This window comes from Hypanus sabinus, chromosome 11 (genome assembly GCF_030144855.1).
Source record: "Hypanus sabinus isolate sHypSab1 chromosome 11, sHypSab1.hap1, whole genome shotgun sequence".
Taxonomy (NCBI): Eukaryota; Metazoa; Chordata; class Chondrichthyes; order Myliobatiformes; family Dasyatidae; genus Hypanus; species Hypanus sabinus.
In genome coordinates this window covers 24916147-24935210 of record NC_082716.1, presented here as the reverse complement: position 1 = coordinate 24935210, position 19064 = coordinate 24916147, and the positions used below count along the sequence as shown (strand labels likewise).

Below are 19064 nucleotides of genomic sequence, written 5' to 3'. Positions count from 1 at the left end.
CAGGACAGTTGAAGGACAGGCCTCTATGCAGCCAGTTTATATGAGCATACCCTTCCTACCATCAAGCACATTTTCAAGAGGTGGTGTCTCAAAGTGATGGCATCACTAATTAAGGACACTCCCTTTCTGAGTAATGCCTTCTTCTTGTTATTACCATCAGGGAAGAAATAGAAGAGCCCGGAGACCTACACTCAATAGTTTAATGCTTCTTCCCCCATGCCGTCAGATTTCTGAATAGTATGTGATCCCATGAACTCTAACTATTCCCTTATTCTTTTATTTTGACAACTTTATTTGTTCTTGTAATTTGTAGTAATTTTTACATCATAAAGCATCAAACTTCACATCATATATCAGTGATAATAAATTTGGTTCTGATTCTAAAGATCTCTGACATGCTTTGGACCTTATGCAGTGGAATATTACAATGGGGAACCAATAAACAGAACATGTTGGCTCATCCCACATCACCCATTAAGCATAAACACAAGAAAATCTGCAGATGCTGGAAATCCAAAGCAACACTCACAAACTGCTGGAGGAACTCAGCAGGTGAGGTAGCATTCATGGAAATGAACAAGCAGTCGACATTTTGGGCCAAGACCCTTCTTCAGGACTGAAATGGGGGACCATAAGACAGAGGTGCAGAATTAGTCTGCCCCTGCTTTCAATCATGGCTGATCCTTTGAGTTGGGGGGAATATGCCAGAATAAAAAGGTTTGGCGATTGGGAAGGAGGCTAGCTAAAAGGTCATAGGAGAAGCCAAGTGGGTGGGAAAAGAAATCTGATAGGAGAGGAGAGTGGACTCTAGGAGAAAGAGAAGGAGGAGGGGGCCCAGGAGGAAGTAATAGACAGGTAAGAAGAGGCAAAAAAGCCAGAGTGGGGCATAAAGGAAGGAGGGGGTGAATTGTTTTTTAACTGGATGGAGAAATTGATATTCATTGCTATCAGATTGAAGAGAAAGCTGATGGAATGTAAGGTGCTGCTCCTCCACCCTGAGTGTGGCTTCCTCTTGGCACAAGAGGAGGCCATGGGCCAACATTAAACCCATTAAGCATGTCTTTCACATGGGGAACACATTTTTGATGACCAGAAAACTATTGGATTAAATCAACCATATAACCTTCAATTCATTTTCAGATTAAGTGCTTTAAGCCTTGAAGATAGCAATCTCTGAACATGCTTCGATATGAAAAAAAGTATATTAAACCTTTGCATTTGAGATTTTGAACATTATTATTCAAACAAAGTGTTTTAAATAAGGATAGACCATGTGGGTTTCCTCCCAATGCTTCAGTTTCTTCCCACATCCCAAACTGCATTGGTTGGTAGATGAACTGATCCAAGTGTGCAGTCAAGTGGTAGAACCTGGGGGAAGTTAAGAGGAAAAGGGGAACTTGAAAAAATGGGAGTAATATAGGATTATTATCAAAAGGTGCTTGATGGTCAGGGCTGATGGAGTGGGCTAAAGGCACTGTTTCTTTCTCTATTAATCTATCACTTGTGTAAAACTAAAGCACAGATATAAAATAATAAAATTATAAAAGTGAAGCATGGTTTCAATTTTAAAGCAGGCATGCATGCACAGTAAAACATATGATCAGTATTTGTTTGTTCTTTTGTTAGATTGTCCATGGTAAAGGTCTGGGGATTGATGGTATGACTCTGGAATCCTTAAAGGAAGATGGTTACAAGGCAGTCTTCATTGGTATAGGTATGTGCATGAGCTTTACTGTTACTGTTTACCCTCACTTGCAGTAGATTTTGCTGTCCAGGTGTGCAACTCTTTGGCTGGTTATAAGTTTGTTATTTTGAATTGAGAGTAGACTTCTTAAAGCTTATCATGAATGTTTGTTCAACAAGAAAACCAAATGAAATTTAAGACTCAGGTGTTACCAGGAAAATATCTCATGTATGTCAGATAGTTTTACACAACTAAAACTTGACTTCAGGTCTAATCATGCTGGGGCTTATGGTTTAATGACTGACATGTTGTACATTGACCTTTCACCATCATAAGCAAGCTATGTCTGTTATTGTGACATAATTTCAGCAATGAAGAAGCTAATGAGCAGATTTCCATGACATTCAGAATGATTTTTTTTTTGAAAAGCTTTATCATGTTATCAAATAATATGATTGTTTCAATAGGGTGAAAAATATTGAACTCAGCATGTCTTATGACAATATTAGTTCTCAAATAATGATTTTTCTGTCATTTTCTTTCAACACCGCTGCTTGTAAGGAGTTTGTACATTCTCCCCTGGCCACGTGGGTTTCCTCTGAGTGTTCTGGTTTCCTCTCATACTCCAAAGACTAGGTTAAATGCCCATTTAAAATTGTTCTGTGATTAGGCTAGGGTTAAATTAGGGGTTGCTAGGTAGCATCACTTGAAGGGCTGGAAAGGCTTATTTCATACTGTATCTCAATAAATAAATAAGTTTTCAGTTGTAAAATTTTTAACACAAGTTAAGCTGATTTTTACCAATGCAGATGTTTCTGTAAGAATAAATATCTAAAGTTAGATAATGAAGCAACAAAAAGAATAATTTGATTCCATTTAATACTCTAGAAAGTCACAGTGTTAAAATACTGTTATGAATCTTCTTAATACTATTTTTAAAAATTCTAAAATAATTGAGTAATTGTCATACACCTTCGATAGTGTTTTGCAGTTTCAGAAACAACAGATGTTACAGAAAAACTCAAGTCAATTTTCTTGCAGCAACTTGTGCTTCCCAGTGCAACTGTAAGCTGTCCAGCTAGTGTCGAGGAACCAGTGCATGATAGAAACAGCAATCTTCTGCATACTTGAATACTAATACGCTATACCACAGTGAAAGGCCCTTCAGCCCATCTAATCCATGCCTAACTGTTAATCAGTCCATCTCCTGAGTAAATATAGATGCAGAAAATCCATTTAAAGATCCATTTGAGAATGCCATTTATGACCATAAGGCATAGGAGCAGAATTAAGCAACTCAGCCCATTAAGTTTGCTCTGCCATTTCAGTTGTAAGTATCAATGCTTAAATCTCTGAATAGTGCAGGCAGTGGAATCCCAAATGTAGTAAGAGGAACTTGTAAAGACCTTCAGCAGTACCTCATCCTTGGGTTTTCAGCAGTACTGAATAAATAAATGCTTATATAATCCAAATAGGTATCAGAGGGACACATTAGTCAATAGTGTTGACTCATTGCTCTTGAGTTCTAGGTTCACTATGATCCTTGTATTTTGCAGGTGTACAGTCTGTACATTCAATGCATATGTGTTTTATCCAGCTGTTCTGGCTTCACCTAATATCCAAAATCCTACATAAATAAACAGTAATGAGTCATGAATTATCCTTAATGTAGGTAAGTGGCAAAGGAACTAAGGAGGAGTGGATGGGCATGTGTGTTTAAAAAAAAAAGATGCAGGAGAGATGGGGAGTGTGGTGGGATTGTTTCAGTGGGAGTCAGATCCAGTGGGCTGAATGGCCTCTTTAAATCCCATACTGTCTTCCACACAACCAAGACTTAACATGATTTTACAGGTGCTGATTTCTCCTGAAATTTTCAGGAGCTCAATTCGTCCATAATTTATTAATGATATTATAACAGAAAAATCTAAAAGCTTTGGCATTTATTCTAGAATATTTAAAAAACATCACTGTACCTTCCTACCTACTGACCTTTTCGCTGCTGGCTTTTGGGGCAGCAATGAAGATCCTCCATCTCTGGCTGTGTTCAGGGCTTCCTTCATTGTGTCTGTAGCTCAGTTTATACTACTGTTGGTCATGCAAGTCCCAGGTGGAGACTCAGGGGTACTGTCACACTCAGATGTAGAACGATTCCCCATTGCTGTTTCCATAGCAGTTTTGTTTTACCAGTCAGGGTTGTTAGCCCTGAGCTGAACCCCTGAACCTGGAGGACTGGTGGACCACTCTTAGACTGGCCTCTACCCTTTGACCTGTTTGGCATGGGTGACTCTACCAAGAGTCAAAGCATAAAGCCCTGACTCCAGCGAACATAGCTCTCCAAGCCTCCAAACCCTACAGTAAGGCTGTGGTCTGCTTGGAGGAAAAGCATCAGTGTGAGTCAATTTAATTTAGCAAAATATCAAATATAGAAAAAATAAGATTTCAAACCAGTCAAAACCCATCAGAATGAACTTCTGCAAAACATTTCAATGTTTTGAAGATACTCCATCTAACATCTCTTACAAATTTAAAGCCAGTCATTGTTGAAATATTAAAAATAATTTTTAATTTATTGCATGCCGAAGGCACATGTTGAAAAATATGAATTACTTCAACAATTGATATAGTTTAGAGTACTGTGCAGTAGCTGCTTGTAATATTACAGGAATTAATTAAGCATTATGCAGTTCAAGAAAACAGATACATGATTCGTAATGAAAACTTGTCGCTCTTTAATTCTGCACAAGTGGTTGGGTCAGGAAGCATCTACTAAATAAAAGTTTAGAATCAAAATGAAGTGTCTGTCTTCTGAGCAGAAGAAATGTTATGGCATTGATGCATTACTTGATTAATGAGTAGTAGCCTCAATGCTGCAGGAAGGATTTGCAAGAAATGATTTATTATTCCATAGGTATTGCTTCTTTCCTCTAAATTAGAGATTTAAGCACCTTTGTTTGAATTAACTAAATGAAATGGAACATGTGACAAATGGGATCACAAATCTGCTGAAAGGTTTGTCAGACACAGATAATATATGTAGTTTTAAAAAAAAATGCAGCCAGTGCATCTTCCCATGGCATTTTATTAAAATCAACATGATTGAATTATTGGCATCTATCATGCAAACCAGAAAAATAATATTCAGTGACAATGTTGATAACAAGTGTCTGGAACAAAAAAAACTCCGCAGAGGAGCAGAGCTGCATATTGTGTATTGTTTTATTAGCATCTAAGCCAGTGGCTCCCACCACGTTTTATGCCATGGATCAACACCATTAAGCAAGGGATCACTGGACCCCAGGTTAGGTACCATATATCAGGAGTGAATCAGAGCTAAACAAATAGGAGAAGGAATAGCCCACACAGCCATTCTCACCAGCCCTGCCATTATACAAGATCAATCAAGATCAATGCTATTCGTCTTCTTCCACTCCATATTCCTGCCCTATCACAGTTATTCTCCTGGAGCTTGTACTCATTTTCTTGGCATCTCTGGAGCTTACTGAAAAAGTGATATAAGTTTGTTTTGACTCCAAATGCTGGAAATTTGGATTAACATAATTTTGCATCATTTAACATCAAGTCAATGTTTTGGGCTGAGACCCATCATTAGTTCTTATGGCGTCTTGGTCCAAAATGGTGACTATTTGTTTCTCTTGGTAGACACAACTTGATTTCTTCCAGCATTTTGTGTGTATTGTAAAGTTAATTTCTTGCAATTCAAGGAACTGAGAAAAGGATTTCAATTTGCATATCACTTTGCCTAGTTTGACAATTAATTAGGTGTGCTAAATCAGAGATCTGGGCCAATATATTATTTCAAAGTGGAACTCACACAGCAATATTCAATTCCATATTATTGAACTTGAAATGATTCAACACACAATGAGGCTTTCCTTTCTTTTGTTCCTCAGTACAGAGCTAGCACAGAAGATTGGGTGGTTTATAGAGAGGCCTGAACTATACATTGGGATAGGACCTTGGGGATCACTGTGCCAAAGATAGGAGTCAGAATTGTAAATAACTGACTAGGAAGGGGTGGAAATGGTTTGCTGGGGTGATCTTGGGACATAACATAAGAACCCCAGCAAGGAAGAAAAAAAAAGGGGTGTGAAGAAACCTCAATGGGCATGTGCCCACAGGAGATTCCATGCACCAGAGTCCATAGATCTCATCTGGGTGGTCCTCTTTAAGGTGCCTAGGACCTGGGGTGCCTGCTGTGTAAAGAGCTGCTGCTGCATGAATGAATCACGCTGACCGTGGCCCACACAAACACGCAAATTAATTTCAAGCAAGTGCTGTCAAAACGTGTATTGAATGCCTCTTGATGCCACTGCACATATCCAGAAACACCTGTTAGTAAACGCATCACACACACAGAAGAAGCATTTGCTGTTTTATGAGAAGCGATCATGTTTTTTGATTAAATTCCTTTGCATAGCAGCAAAAAAAGCTGCGGTAAATGAAAGAAATCTTGACCTTTTGATTTTTATGTTGTAATTGGATGTAGCAATAAAATATATTTTTAAAAAAATAAAGAGGAATTCCTTCTTGACATGAGTTGAATATTGTACACCCAGTCCAAAAGGTTAACATCAAAGCACCATAGTATAGAAGTTCTGTCCATTTTATAAAAATAAAACCAGGAATTGTAATTTCATTAATGCCCTCATCTTTCTTTATTCATGAGACTGTATTGAAAAAAAGAATTGTTAAATTGGAAGTTATATAATCTGCATCTGCTTGTCTAGCTGCTAAATTGACAATCCTCTTGTTCAGTAAATAGAAGAGTCTACTTGGCACTAACAATGAGATATTTAAAAATTTGCAACAAGGAGATCAAATAGGCAGTAAATACCATCACATGTTTGAAATCAAACAATGTTACTTTCCAATTGGAATATCAGGTGACTTCAAATGATTAAGTACTTTTCTCCAATTCATCAGTTAGAGCTCATATGAAAGAATATTTTTGTTAGTTAGTAAAATATTATAATAATTTGTTTTGCTACCAACTTCCTTCCAAATCGTTAATTAGTTACTGCCTGTTATGGTGTTTAAGGCAGCAATGAAGGTCTTCCATCTCTTTCTGTCCTAGACCATCTTCTCTATTGTGCTCCAGCGTCCTCATTTCTGCCTCTGTGGTACAGCACCAAATTGTCTCTGGTCTTTCACATTTTCCTCCGCCACCAGGGGTCCATTGGAGTGCCGCCTTGATGATGGAGTTGCCTCATTTTCTTGTCATGTGCCCAATCCACCTCCAGCATTTCCTCATGATGATTGTGGCCATGTCTTCTTGCTGACACTGAAGGAGTAGGGCATGGTTGGAGATCCTTCATGGCTAAAAAAAAAGTGGAGGATCTTCTGGAGGCTCATGGTGTGGAATGACAACAGCTTGGCAAGGTCGTTCTCTGGCAAGCACAAGCATTCTGAACCAAACAAGAGTGTGGACAGAATGCAAAAATATATATATATATATTTTCTCCCAAATAATTATGAAGACATTGCAGGAAAACAAACATTTTAAATTCAGACTCCAGCAGGTGAATTTATCATTTCATCACTGCCAGCAATGTGTTCTTTTTTAAATGTAACAGCTATTAGAAATCTGTAGAATTGATATTCTTCACTCCATGCCCTAATGCACAAATGTCTCAATGTGCAGGCTCACAAATTTGCATGTATTTACATAGATACAAATAATAGCACGCCAGTTGCATAGCAACAGATGATGATGCTTTTTTGGTACATGATGTACAATGCTATGAAATGATTGCATGGAGCTTCAGATTTGATTTTTCTTTTGGGGTATTCTGTTTTATTTTGAATAAACTTATAGAACAGTGTTTTGTATAGTTTCCTGATCAGAAGCAGTGCCCTTCTTCTCTTTGCAAGTCAGAATTTCTTGTTAGACATTGACAGTAAGGTTGCTCAGTATTTTGATTTAAGCCATAATTCGACTGGCAGTTTCATCCCTTTGATATGGGAAGATATTAAAAGGAACCCAGGTGGCTTTTTATAGCACGAGTATCATTTGGACAGAGAATGCACTTCTTGATGTAAATTTTGCCTAAAGCTGTACTTTTGTTAATATTGTTTATGTATAATAAGACTACTTAAAAGCTTTTTCTATTAAAATGAGAGACCATTGACCAGCATTAATTTCAATATTAGAAATGTTTACTGCGGCATAATTGTTTTCGCACTTTACACAAAGTTAGCTTGCATTGAAATAATGAAGCATGATGAAATATTGTTGGGGATTGCACAATAAGTGCACAGACACCAGAAGTGGATTTTAGGAGGCGAAGGAGTGGGGGAAAAGTTTGTGTTCGTAAGTGAGAGGTATGTGTGCGACTGTGTGTGGTGGGAGGGGAGGTTGCGGACAGGGTGTTTTTGGGAGGGTACTTGTTGGTAGGTCCTGTCAGTAAGTGTTTAGGATACCTTTGAAAGAAGAAGAACGAAGCACATGCACATCAAATTGGATAAAGGCAGATGAAAATGGCACGGAAAATGTAAACTGCGACTAATATTAGAGGACTCTAGCTATTAGCACTATGTGCAATGGGATTGAAATAAGGCCTTGGAGTTCTGGATGAGTATCTTGCTTGTGTTGTTTTTTTTTTGGATTTTATTATTGAATTATTAACCAATTTTAACCATCCTCACTATAATTAATATCAAACTAATTGATAGAAAACTAATTGCCAGTATATAAAAAAATAAACTTGTAAGTGCAAATGCAGCCATTAACTGGCTTACTCAAGCATCAGTCATGGCTCTGCCATTTCATGATAACCTTTAAGTCAGATGATTCAAGTCCCACAACTAAACCAATGTGAATCCAGCTTCAGATGCAGAGGCATGTCTTATGGCTGAGGCGTGCATATGTGCACATTCAGAGTGCAAGTTCCAGGACGTAGTTGACTTCTCCATTGAAGCATATATGAGAAAAGATCTTGCATTAGCAGCTGCAGATCACAGGTTCCCCACCACTCTTACTCTGTAATGCAGCAGTGCCTTAACACAAGAATGGTCCACGGTGACATCCTGGAAAATGAGGTCTGTTCCCCATATCTCAGGAGGTATCTTTCAATGAATGTGGAATATGATGATGAAATGCCTTCAGTGCTCTGGTGTTAGTCTAAGGGAAAGAATGAACTGTTTCACCGCAATCTCAAACCCTGCATGATAAACTGGGCAGTGGTAGTTCCCCACCTTTTTGTTTGCTTCTCCATATTTGGAAGTCACAATTGAACTTAGTAATTATATTTTAACTTCAAGTGTATTGTAGACCACATTTAAAAAAATCCATTGTCCCAGACATTAGGATTTGTAGCCAATTATCTTGTCATTATCATATTGTGGTTTAAGGAATCTAGTACACAAATGCAATTTCTACATTTCAACAATAAAGCTGCTTCATTAGTAATTCAGCAGCAGAGGTCATGAAATGTATTCAGTTACATAGTGGCTTCCTAACTTTTATTTCTAACCATGGTCCCACCAATTTTGTTAGACAAGTTAACAAGAAGGCAACTCGGTAAATGTTGCATAATATATTTAAAGTGGATTCACATAGGTGAAAATAGCACCTATAATTTCTAGTAGTTTATCTTTTCTGCTAAATACAATAATATATTTTTGAAACTTTGTAAAGGCAGATGTAAGTATTGTTACTTCCAAATTTACTTAAGTATTTGAAGTTAGCCAGCACATTGTTCTAAGATTACTAATTTGTGTTTATTTTTAATGCTGGTATCTGTTGGTAAATCTCTGAAACGGCCAGGATATACATTTTCCTCTTAGTGGATCATAGCAGATGTTGTGGCCACTGGGCCTATTTTACTTAAGCTATACGTCGAGGGAAATGTACTATATTGTAATTAATCTCATGGCCTGACAATATTTATGGTATTTGTATATTAGAATATAAATAGTAGCGTATTTATTGATTCTTTGCCAGCTCTAAAAGCAAACATGGGGCTGAAGTTGTACCTTTGCTTCTCTGAAGGAGATTTGGAGTTTTACATGGTCAAGGTCTGATAGCCTGCTAATTAACATTTAATGAAACAACTTACAACTTGTCATGATGGAATTTGTTCAACCAAATTTCAGTTTGTGAAGAACTTAATATCTAATGCAACAATTTAATATAACTCACTTTTCCTGTTAGTTTTAGAATTAGCCATTTCTAATGTGGTTTTCCAGCTGCCATATTAATTAAGCATCACCTTTTTTTCTCTCTCTCTCTCTTTCTCACTCCCTCTCTCTTTCCTCCCTTCCCTCTCACATTTCCACTCCCTCTACCTTCCCCTCCACTTCTCCTCCCCTGCTTCCCTCCCTCTCTCCATCTCCCCTTCCCCTTCTCCCACCCTTCTCCTCCTCCCCTGCTCCCTTCTCCCTCCACTTCTTCTCCCTCTCTTCCTCTCCGTCATCTCCTCTCACTTTCACTCCCTTCCACCCTCTCTCCCCTTCACCTGCTCCCCTCCCTATCCTTCTCTCTCTCTTCTCTCTCCCTCACCTCCCTCCCTCCTCCTCCCTCCTTCCTCTTCTACCCCTTGCTCCCTCTCCCTCACATCCTCTCTCTTTATCCCATTCCCTCGCCCCTTCTCTCCCTTCTTTCCCTCTCTCCCCTTCCCATTCTCCCCTTCCCTTCTACCCCTTGCTCTCTCTCCCTCTCTCCCTTTCCCTCCCTCCTTATCCTCACTCATCTCTTGTGTCTAATCAGGTAATCAAATGGCTTATTAACCAATGCCATGTCTGCATTTCTGGAATTTGCTGTCTTTATTCTAGGATGTGAATCCAATAGTATGTTCTTGAGTACCAAGCTGCAGGAGTTATTTTTTGAATGAGGGTCAAGCAGGCGTGGCATCAGCTCTCTGGAGTTTGAGAGAATAATGTTAGTATCATTGGAGAGATATAGCGGGAAACAAGCCCTTTAGCCCATTGAGTCTGTGCTGAGCACCAACCACCCTGTTATACTGAACACACGAGATTCTGCAGGTGCTGTAAAATCACACACAATTCTGGAGGAACTCAGCAGGTCAGGTGGCATCTGTGGAAATGGATAAACAGTCGACGTTTCAGACTGAGACCTATCATTCGGACCCTGTTATACCTAGTTGATTTTGTATTCTCTGCCCTTGCCAGTCAACTTTTCCTATATTCATCTGACTGTGTCTTGGAGTTGTATAAGACATTGATGAGGCCTAACTTGGTCACCTTTCTACAGGAAAGATGTGAGTAAGATTGGAAGAGTGCCGAGACTTGAGGACTAGAGCTATAGGGAAAGGTTGAATAGATTAGGATTTTATTCCCTGGAGTGTAGGAGAATGAGGGGAAATTTGACAGTGGTTATACAAAATTATGATGGGTATGAGAGTAAATGCAAGCAGCCTATTTCTACTGAGGTTAGGTGAGTTTAGAACTAAAGTGAAAAGTGAAATATTTTGGGGAACGTGAGGGAGAACCTCTTCACTCAGAGGGTGGTGAAATTGTGGAATGAGTGCCGGATGAGAATTTAATTTCAGTGATTAAGAGAAGTTTGGATAATTACATGTATGGGGAAGATGCAGGTTTGGCATAGACTAGATGGGCTGAAGGGCCTTCTCTGCCATAGTACTCCATGATTCTATAACTGTGCCATTCAGCTACACACAGGGGACAATTGAAAGTGTCCATCATCGTATATTTGCGATGTGGGAAGAAACCAAAGCACCCACCGGAAATCACCCGGTCACAAAGAAAACTTGCAGCTAGCTCCACACAGTCAATGCATGAGGTCAGGACTGAGCCAGGGTCACTGGTGCTGAGAGGACGTGGCTTTAATGCTGCATCACCCTTATCAGATTCTGAGGAACCTGGGCAGGTGGGTGTGGAGAGGATCTTCCTTTAGAACTGTGGGGCAGAAAGGATGTCAATTAAAGGTGAGCTGGGAGGGTATTTTTCAGTCAGGGGGCTGTAAGTCTTTGATATTCTTTTGTCCAGATAGCCACAAAAATTTCAAGATTGAGATGGATTTTAGGGCCATTGCTAAATCGGGATTATAGGGTGCAGGCAAGAGAGTGAGGCCGAGCCAACGAGGAGAACAACGTGATCTAAATAAGTATTGGAGCATGCTTGAATATGGCAGACTCCCAATTCAGGTATTCCTTACCTCATTGTTGCCATATCCAATCACCTAAACATGATGGGACAGCCAGTATCACAGCATCTGCACAATGCTTTACAGCACCAACGAACAGGGTTCAATTCCCACCGCTGCCTGTAAGGAGTTTGTACGGTCTCCCCGTGAACGCGTGGGTTTTCTCCGAGTGCTCTGGGTTCCACCCACAGTCCACAGATGTACCGGTTGGTTGGTTAATTGGTCATTGTCAATTGTTCCATGATTAGGCTACGGTTAAATCAGGGACTGCCCGGTGGCACAGCTCAATGGGGCTCAAAGGCCCAGAAGGACCTATTCCATACTATATTTCAATAAATAAATATAAATGAATTATTTGATCATATGTACTGAGTAGATCATTGTTATGAGTCAGAAAAAGTTACTACTTTATGTCAAAATAATATGATCATTTACATGTATTTTTTTCTTGGAGATGAAGAACAGGCTAATCATTACGCTAGTACCTGCCATTGAATTTGCAGCATTTAAGCGAAATGTTACATTTCAGGAGATTGTTTCCAGCGTAAAATCTTTGCAAGGAGGTAGTTGGCTTGTGTCCGCAGAGCGAAGCAATGCTGTGGCACTTTAACCAATACAACAGTGCAGATCCTTTTAGATATATGCAAAATGTAAACCAGGAAACATAAATTAACATATTTCCTCAATTACATCCATTTGTGTGGCTTTGGGAGTTGCTTTTGATTTGCCAGATAACATCACTGAGTGTTGTTAGCCTTACTATGCAACACTCTGCCCAGCATCTACCTTGCTAAAAAACTTCCAATTTATTGTGATGGTTTTTTCTGACAGAACATATTACAGAAATTGCATTAGATTTATTAGTTTATGAGTCAATTATACAATTTTTAATTCATAAACATTCAAGCTTTAGTTTTAAGAATTGGCACCGTTGATATTTGTTGGTTAGAAAATATCTTCCCTCCCGATTTGTTCCTTTTCAACAGTATAAGATTGAAAATAAAGCTTAAATATAATGCATGAGATAAACTAAGCAATACTGAAAAAAATGCTAACCTCACTTAAATAGCTCTAGCTATTAAACTATGACAACGTTAAGGTTCCTTAATCATACATTGTATGTGGGTAACGTTAGCTAATCTCATGGAGAGCCTTAAGGATGTTTTATTGAACATTTTAGAGTGGCAGCAAGCCAAAATATATTTAGACTAAGTCCAGATGACACTTCAGTAATGAGGTAATGATTGATGATTGGTGTTTTGTTATAAAATCCGCCTTCATGTAGAGAGAAATGCACAGCCAGCTGTTCTGCTAAGTTGTATCAAATTGTATTGTGGGATCTGATTAGTTGTATACAGGCTCTCTTTATTTCTGTTTCCAGACATATCTATAATTTATAAATATATGCATGTTAGAATTTTTCAGTTTATTCCAGGAAGCTATTAAAGGAAAAATGTTTACTTCACTGGCAGAATTTATAGTTGCCTTTGGAAAACAGAAATGTATTTGTTCTACAAAATGCTCAGTAGGCAAATTGAAACAAAAGAGAGCACCTTAATTAAATCCTGCTTGTAACCGAGATGTTTCACAACCAGTCAAACAACCAGTCCCTTTTTTTTATATACTCGGACAGAAACTATTTGAATTGATTACCCTGTAATGTAAAATTGATTAAAGAACACAGAATTTCATCTCTTATGTTTCAATCACAATGATGCTTTAACAAAAAAATGTTGTGAGTTGCCAAATAAAGTTTAATTTTATAACTTGCACTATCAATAAAGGTAGACTAAAATGCATTGAGGATAACGAGAAAGAATAATAGTTTAAATGTATTCTTTCCTTGAAGAGTTGAATGAATTAATCTTTCTATTCGCACTGCAGACATAGAAATCTATAACGCCCTTTAGAAGTGAGCCCAGGACTGACTGCATGTGTTGTTTTATTCCTGGTCAGGAAATTAAAATTGATCATACGAGACACTGGGGAATATGTTGTAGTATCAGAGCTCAATCTGGTTAACGAGGATAGGGCATGGCTTGTGTTCCACTCAACTGTGCACTTACAGGTTACAAATATTATTGATTGTGAAAGTTAGAGATTTCTGGGAGGTGGTGTCATGATCTACACTATTGCACAGTTTTAGAGGGCACAGTTGAGTGACCGCAAGGCATATAGGGCAAGTTATTCCAACACCTGGGAAGAGGGCTCTATGCATATGTGAATAGGGCTAACCCATCACTTAGAAATAATGAATGAAGTTGCAATAGGTTAGTTTATCACAGGTCAAGTAACTGCTGCAGGAAAGGGCTTTTTATTACCATCCTAGCTCAAAGAACTGCAGGAAAAAATGCATTAATAATAGGTTTTAGCCTGGAACGTGCATTGCAGACCAATGTCTGAAACTCTCAGCAATTTAGTTTGGTATTATGTGAATTTTTACAGTAATAAGATAATTAAATCGTATGGCCATTTTAATATCAATGTGTGTTCTCAGCAAAATGTCAAAGTGATGTTTTATAGAAATTGCCCAAGTCCTATTTATGGGAAGAATGCTCCTAAACAAGTGAGTATTTGATACTGGCAACGATAATAATAGCAGTGGCAAAAAAAGAAGTCATATATATATATACCACTGTGGCATTGTCCTTTTCATCATTCAATTTGGAGATGTTTTTCCTATTTATTTGAAAGAATTGGGCAGTTGTTGTTTGAGAATAAAACATATTTTGTTGTTTGCCTTAAGTATGGTGAGAGACTGCAAGGGACACTAAAGATGATTTAAAACATGGTGGTGTGGGGGTGCTGGTGGTAAATGAATGAAAGGCAACACATCAGAGAATAAAGTAGATGGTCTCATAATTACCATGGATAGATAAATTGTTGTCATTTAGAAGAAGCATCTATAGAGTTAGGTTAAATGAGCTGGTGTGAGACATTAATTAGTTGCAGTTAGAAATATTGAATGTACAACACAGAGCATGATGTATGTTAGGGTAGTAATGAAGAGATTTATAAATGAAGGGGAAACAATGCAAAGGAATTGTTTCATAGAACGTTTCACAGAGATCTGCAGTGGGTTGAGGTTTAATGGTGGACTTATTAAGTACATAAATAGATTGTACTCTTGCTTTATAATTAAAATCTGTTTATGCTTACCAGTTTTAGATTTGTCAGGAGTATTTTTGCATTGTAAAATTTCAACTTGTGAAGATTTCAGTAAAAAGAACATATTGCCTAGAAATACAATGTAGTTTAATTCTTTTCGCCTTTTCTTTTCCAGATTTATTGTTAGTTATTTTTATTAGTTCAATCCATTTTCAGTGGGTAGTATTAATAAAGAAAAGGAAGAACTACCATTCTTGATTCTGTTACTGCTTTTAAATGGTCTAATTTCTTCATCGACGTCAAGCCTTGGATGAGTTATTAGTTCTTCTAGTTAAATGACAGTTCGTCATTGTGACTAATCCCATTACAAAACTCAAACCCTGTCATGAGCATTGTCCCTTTATCACACCTCACACTGAATTGCAGGAGACTTAAGCAGAGTAAGCTGATGATCATTACCATGAAATGATGTATGGAAACAGGCCCTTTAGTCCTTCTCATCCATACCAACTATCTATACCAAGCCCACTTGTCTGCAGTAATTCAGTATCCCTCCATGCCTTACTCATTGTCTCCATGCCTCTCAAATATTCCTTCCTCATCCACTGTCTGTGGTAGCAAACTTCTCATACCAACTACTCCTCATATGAAAAATTTACAATAATTATCTGTAAGCATTCTTTGTCTTAAGAAGATATCAGCTCCTATGTCCCTTTTCTCATCTCTTTGAATGCTTAAAACAATTCCAGTATATCATTTCACTTGGCAATTCCCATCACCCTTATTCCCTAAATGTATGTTATTTATTAATCTATCTATCTGCTTTTAGAGATGCAGCACAGAATAGACCCTTTTGGTCTTTTGAGCTGTGGCACCCAGTAACCCCCCAATTTAACACCAGCCTAATCACAGGACATTTTACAATGTCCAATGACATTAAACATTGAGGATAAGTGTCTTTCAGAGCAGTCTGAGAAGGTCTGAGTTAGTCCTGAAGTGAAAGCCAAGAGGTCGACAAGTTTGGAGGTCAATGAGTTTAGATGTCAGCAAATCTAGAGGTTGAAGCTCAAGATTAGTGCATAACCAGTACGTCTTTGGACTGTGGAAGGAAACCAGATGACGCGGAAAAAACCTCTGCAATCCACGGGGAGATTCATTACAGTTGAAATCAGAATTGAACTCTGAACTCCGGCGCCCAAATCTGTAATAGCATCGCGCTAACCACTGCACTACCGTGGAATATATTCCTTATGAGCAACTGACCACCGAACTGTCCAAGATTCTGAAGGAACCAATTACTGTCAGACCACCATTCCTCTTATCAGCTACAGTTTCCTCATACCTGCCCACAGCCCATTTCTTACCCACCAAACCTTCCTCCAAAATAACTTTATCTTCCCCTTTGAAAGGGTTGCTGCAGTTTTCTCCCTGGAATCCCTTAGACATCAATACCATGGAGCCAGAGCCATTTTGTTTTATTCCCCACATCAGCAACATGTACCATGGCCCTGAGCTTTACTGTACTGCAGTAGGTAATTGACACAGGGATATGGAGATTCAGTTCTGCTTGATTGGATTCTACAGAGCCCAGACTTGGCCTCATGAGTGTGGTTTGAATTTTAGATATAAAGTTTTAAACCTCCAATAAAATTCAACCAACCCAATTAGTTTCTATCTGCCCCCGCCCCAGATACTTTAGATTTAGATGTATTTATTAATCACATGTACATTGATACATATTGTGAAATGCATCATTTGCGTTACTGATCAGCACAGTCTGAGGATGTGCTGGGGGCAGCTCTTAAATGTGCCACAAATTCTGATGCCAACATAGCATGACTGCAGTGTTCAGCAGAACAACACACAGTCAACTTACAGCAAACAACTACAGCAAAGCAACCCCCCTTTCTCACCCCCACCCCCGCCACGCATACACATAGATAGGCCTCCAACCCGAGGGCAGGCCACCTCCAGACCAAGGACTTAGGACTTCTAGTCATTGAGCCTCTGACCTCCAAATGCACCAATCTTGAGCTTCAATCTCTAGACTTGCTGACATCCAAACTCATTCACCTCCAAACTCGTGGCCTTCACTTCAGGACTAACTCAGACCTTCTCAGACTGCTCTGAAAGGCACTTATCCTCAATGTTTAACAGTCCTGATGAAGGGTTGTGGCCCAAAACAACAACTGAGTATTTTCCTCCATAGATACTACCTGACCTACTGAATTCCACCAGTATTTTCCACGTTGCTGGACATTCCATCATCTGCATTTTCTTAAGTATCCTCAAATATTCATCTCCAATGCATTTATAGCTTGCATCCTGCACTATGTTGTTAGGAATCCCTCCTCCCAGCTCTGAAACTTCACTTCTTGCTTTAATTCACCTCTGGGCTGAATCCCTTATTGACCACTTCATCATCTCAGATTACACATCTGCATTGGAGCCAAGATTCCACCGAGATCCATGCATACCAGCCAGAATTTACCCCTCCCCCTCCTCTGTTTTTCCATTCAGCATTCTAGCTCCCTTCTTACCCCTTCTCTTCTTCTCACTTGCCCATTACCTTCCTCACGTACCCTTCTTCCTTTTCATTTCCCCGTGGTCCCCTCTCCTCTCCTGTCAGATTCCTTTATCTTCAGCCCTTTACATTTTCCATCTATCGCCACCTAGTTTCTCTCTTACGGTCCCTTCCCCACCAACCCTCCTTCTCCTCACCTGCCTTCACATATTACCTGCCCATCCTTTTGTAATCTTTCCCCTCCCCCCTCAGCTTCTTGTCCTGGTTTCTTCCCACTCCCTTTCCGGTCCTGATGAAGGATCTCAGCCCAAAATGTTGACAGTTTATTCCTGTCCATAGAAGCTGCCTCACTTGCTGAGTCGCTTCAGTATTTTCTGTTTGTCACCCTGGATTTCCGGGATCTGCAGAATCTCCTGTGTTTATAGCATACACTACCTCCAACTTAGCCGAGGATAGGCTACAGGGCACCTGTGCTGCACTGGTGGGCTCATCGCGGCATCCCGCAGGATATCTCCCAACTCTTGGAGTAGGAAGTCTACCTAAGTCCTGCCTCAGGTAATGGTGAAACCAAGGGAAGAAATACGTTGCCAGGTGGAAGATAAATAAAGCTGATTATCTGATTTAATGAACTTCATTTGAATGTTTGTTAAGTGTAAGTTTTAATCAGCTTCTTAAAAAGTTTAATTTTTCCTGATACGTTTATTTTTTAGAAGGAATTGGATGAAGCTGACATTCCCAAACATTAAACTTGAGTAATAACTCTTGGCAGCCATTGAGCCTGGGTGTGGGGTATCACCAGATATCAAATCTTTTCTGCCAAAGCAGCACGCTGCTTGTACCTGAAGCATGTTGCCTTGGTTTCATCAATGACCTTAGAGCCAGATAGAGTAAAACTCAGGCCCAGGTAACAGGCTTACAGCAGAAACAGGCCCCTCAGCCCATCCAGTCCATATCAGCCATGATACCCAACTAAGTTAGTCACATTTCTCCAGATCTGGCCTGTATCCCTTTAAACCAAAGGTTCCCAATCTTTTTATGCCATGGACCAATAGCATTAAGTAAGGGGTCTGTCGATCCCAGGTTATGAACCCCTGCTTTAAACCTTACCTCTCCAAGTGCCTGTTTAAAAGTGAACAGTAGATCTGATTCATAAAGCACACAAAATGCTGGAGAAACTCAGCAGGTCAGGCAGCATATATGGAAACGAATAAAGAGTCAGCGTATTGTGTCTCTGGTCTGATTCATAAATTTTCCAGTTCAACATAGTCTGTATCATAACTTCAATATATGTGCCCTTATTTTCCTCCAAGGTCTCATCTGACCAATCGTTTGAAATTCTTACTACTCATCTCCTCGCTTCTTCCATTCCCAGCTGGTACATCCTGCAGCTATTTCTTTCCAAACCTCTCTGGTTTACTTAGTCCCTTGCCAGACTTGACTGATTTCCCCTTTGAGGATACTTTCATGTGCTTTCTCCACTTTTAGATCATCGTAGTGTGTTCCTCTTATAATGTATCCTAGTGTGCTTCAATATGTGAAAAGCACTGTATAAATATTAATCCTGGTAGTCACGCTGTCGCTGTCAGTGGCTGGTAGGTCTATGA

General features: G+C 39.2%; 1 protein-coding gene across 3 annotated transcripts in view; it reads left to right on the top strand.

The window, feature by feature from the left end:
* LOC132401544 (dihydropyrimidine dehydrogenase [NADP(+)]-like) overlaps positions 1-19064 on the top strand; it is an 889454-nt gene that overhangs the window by 394425 nt on the left and 475965 nt on the right. For all 3 annotated transcript variants that reach the window (XM_059983565.1, XM_059983564.1, XM_059983566.1), the window contains exon 8: positions 1627-1714. In XM_059983565.1, coding sequence (XP_059839548.1) covers positions 1627-1714 — 88 coding nt within the window. The remainder of the gene's footprint in view (positions 1-1626; positions 1715-19064) is intronic.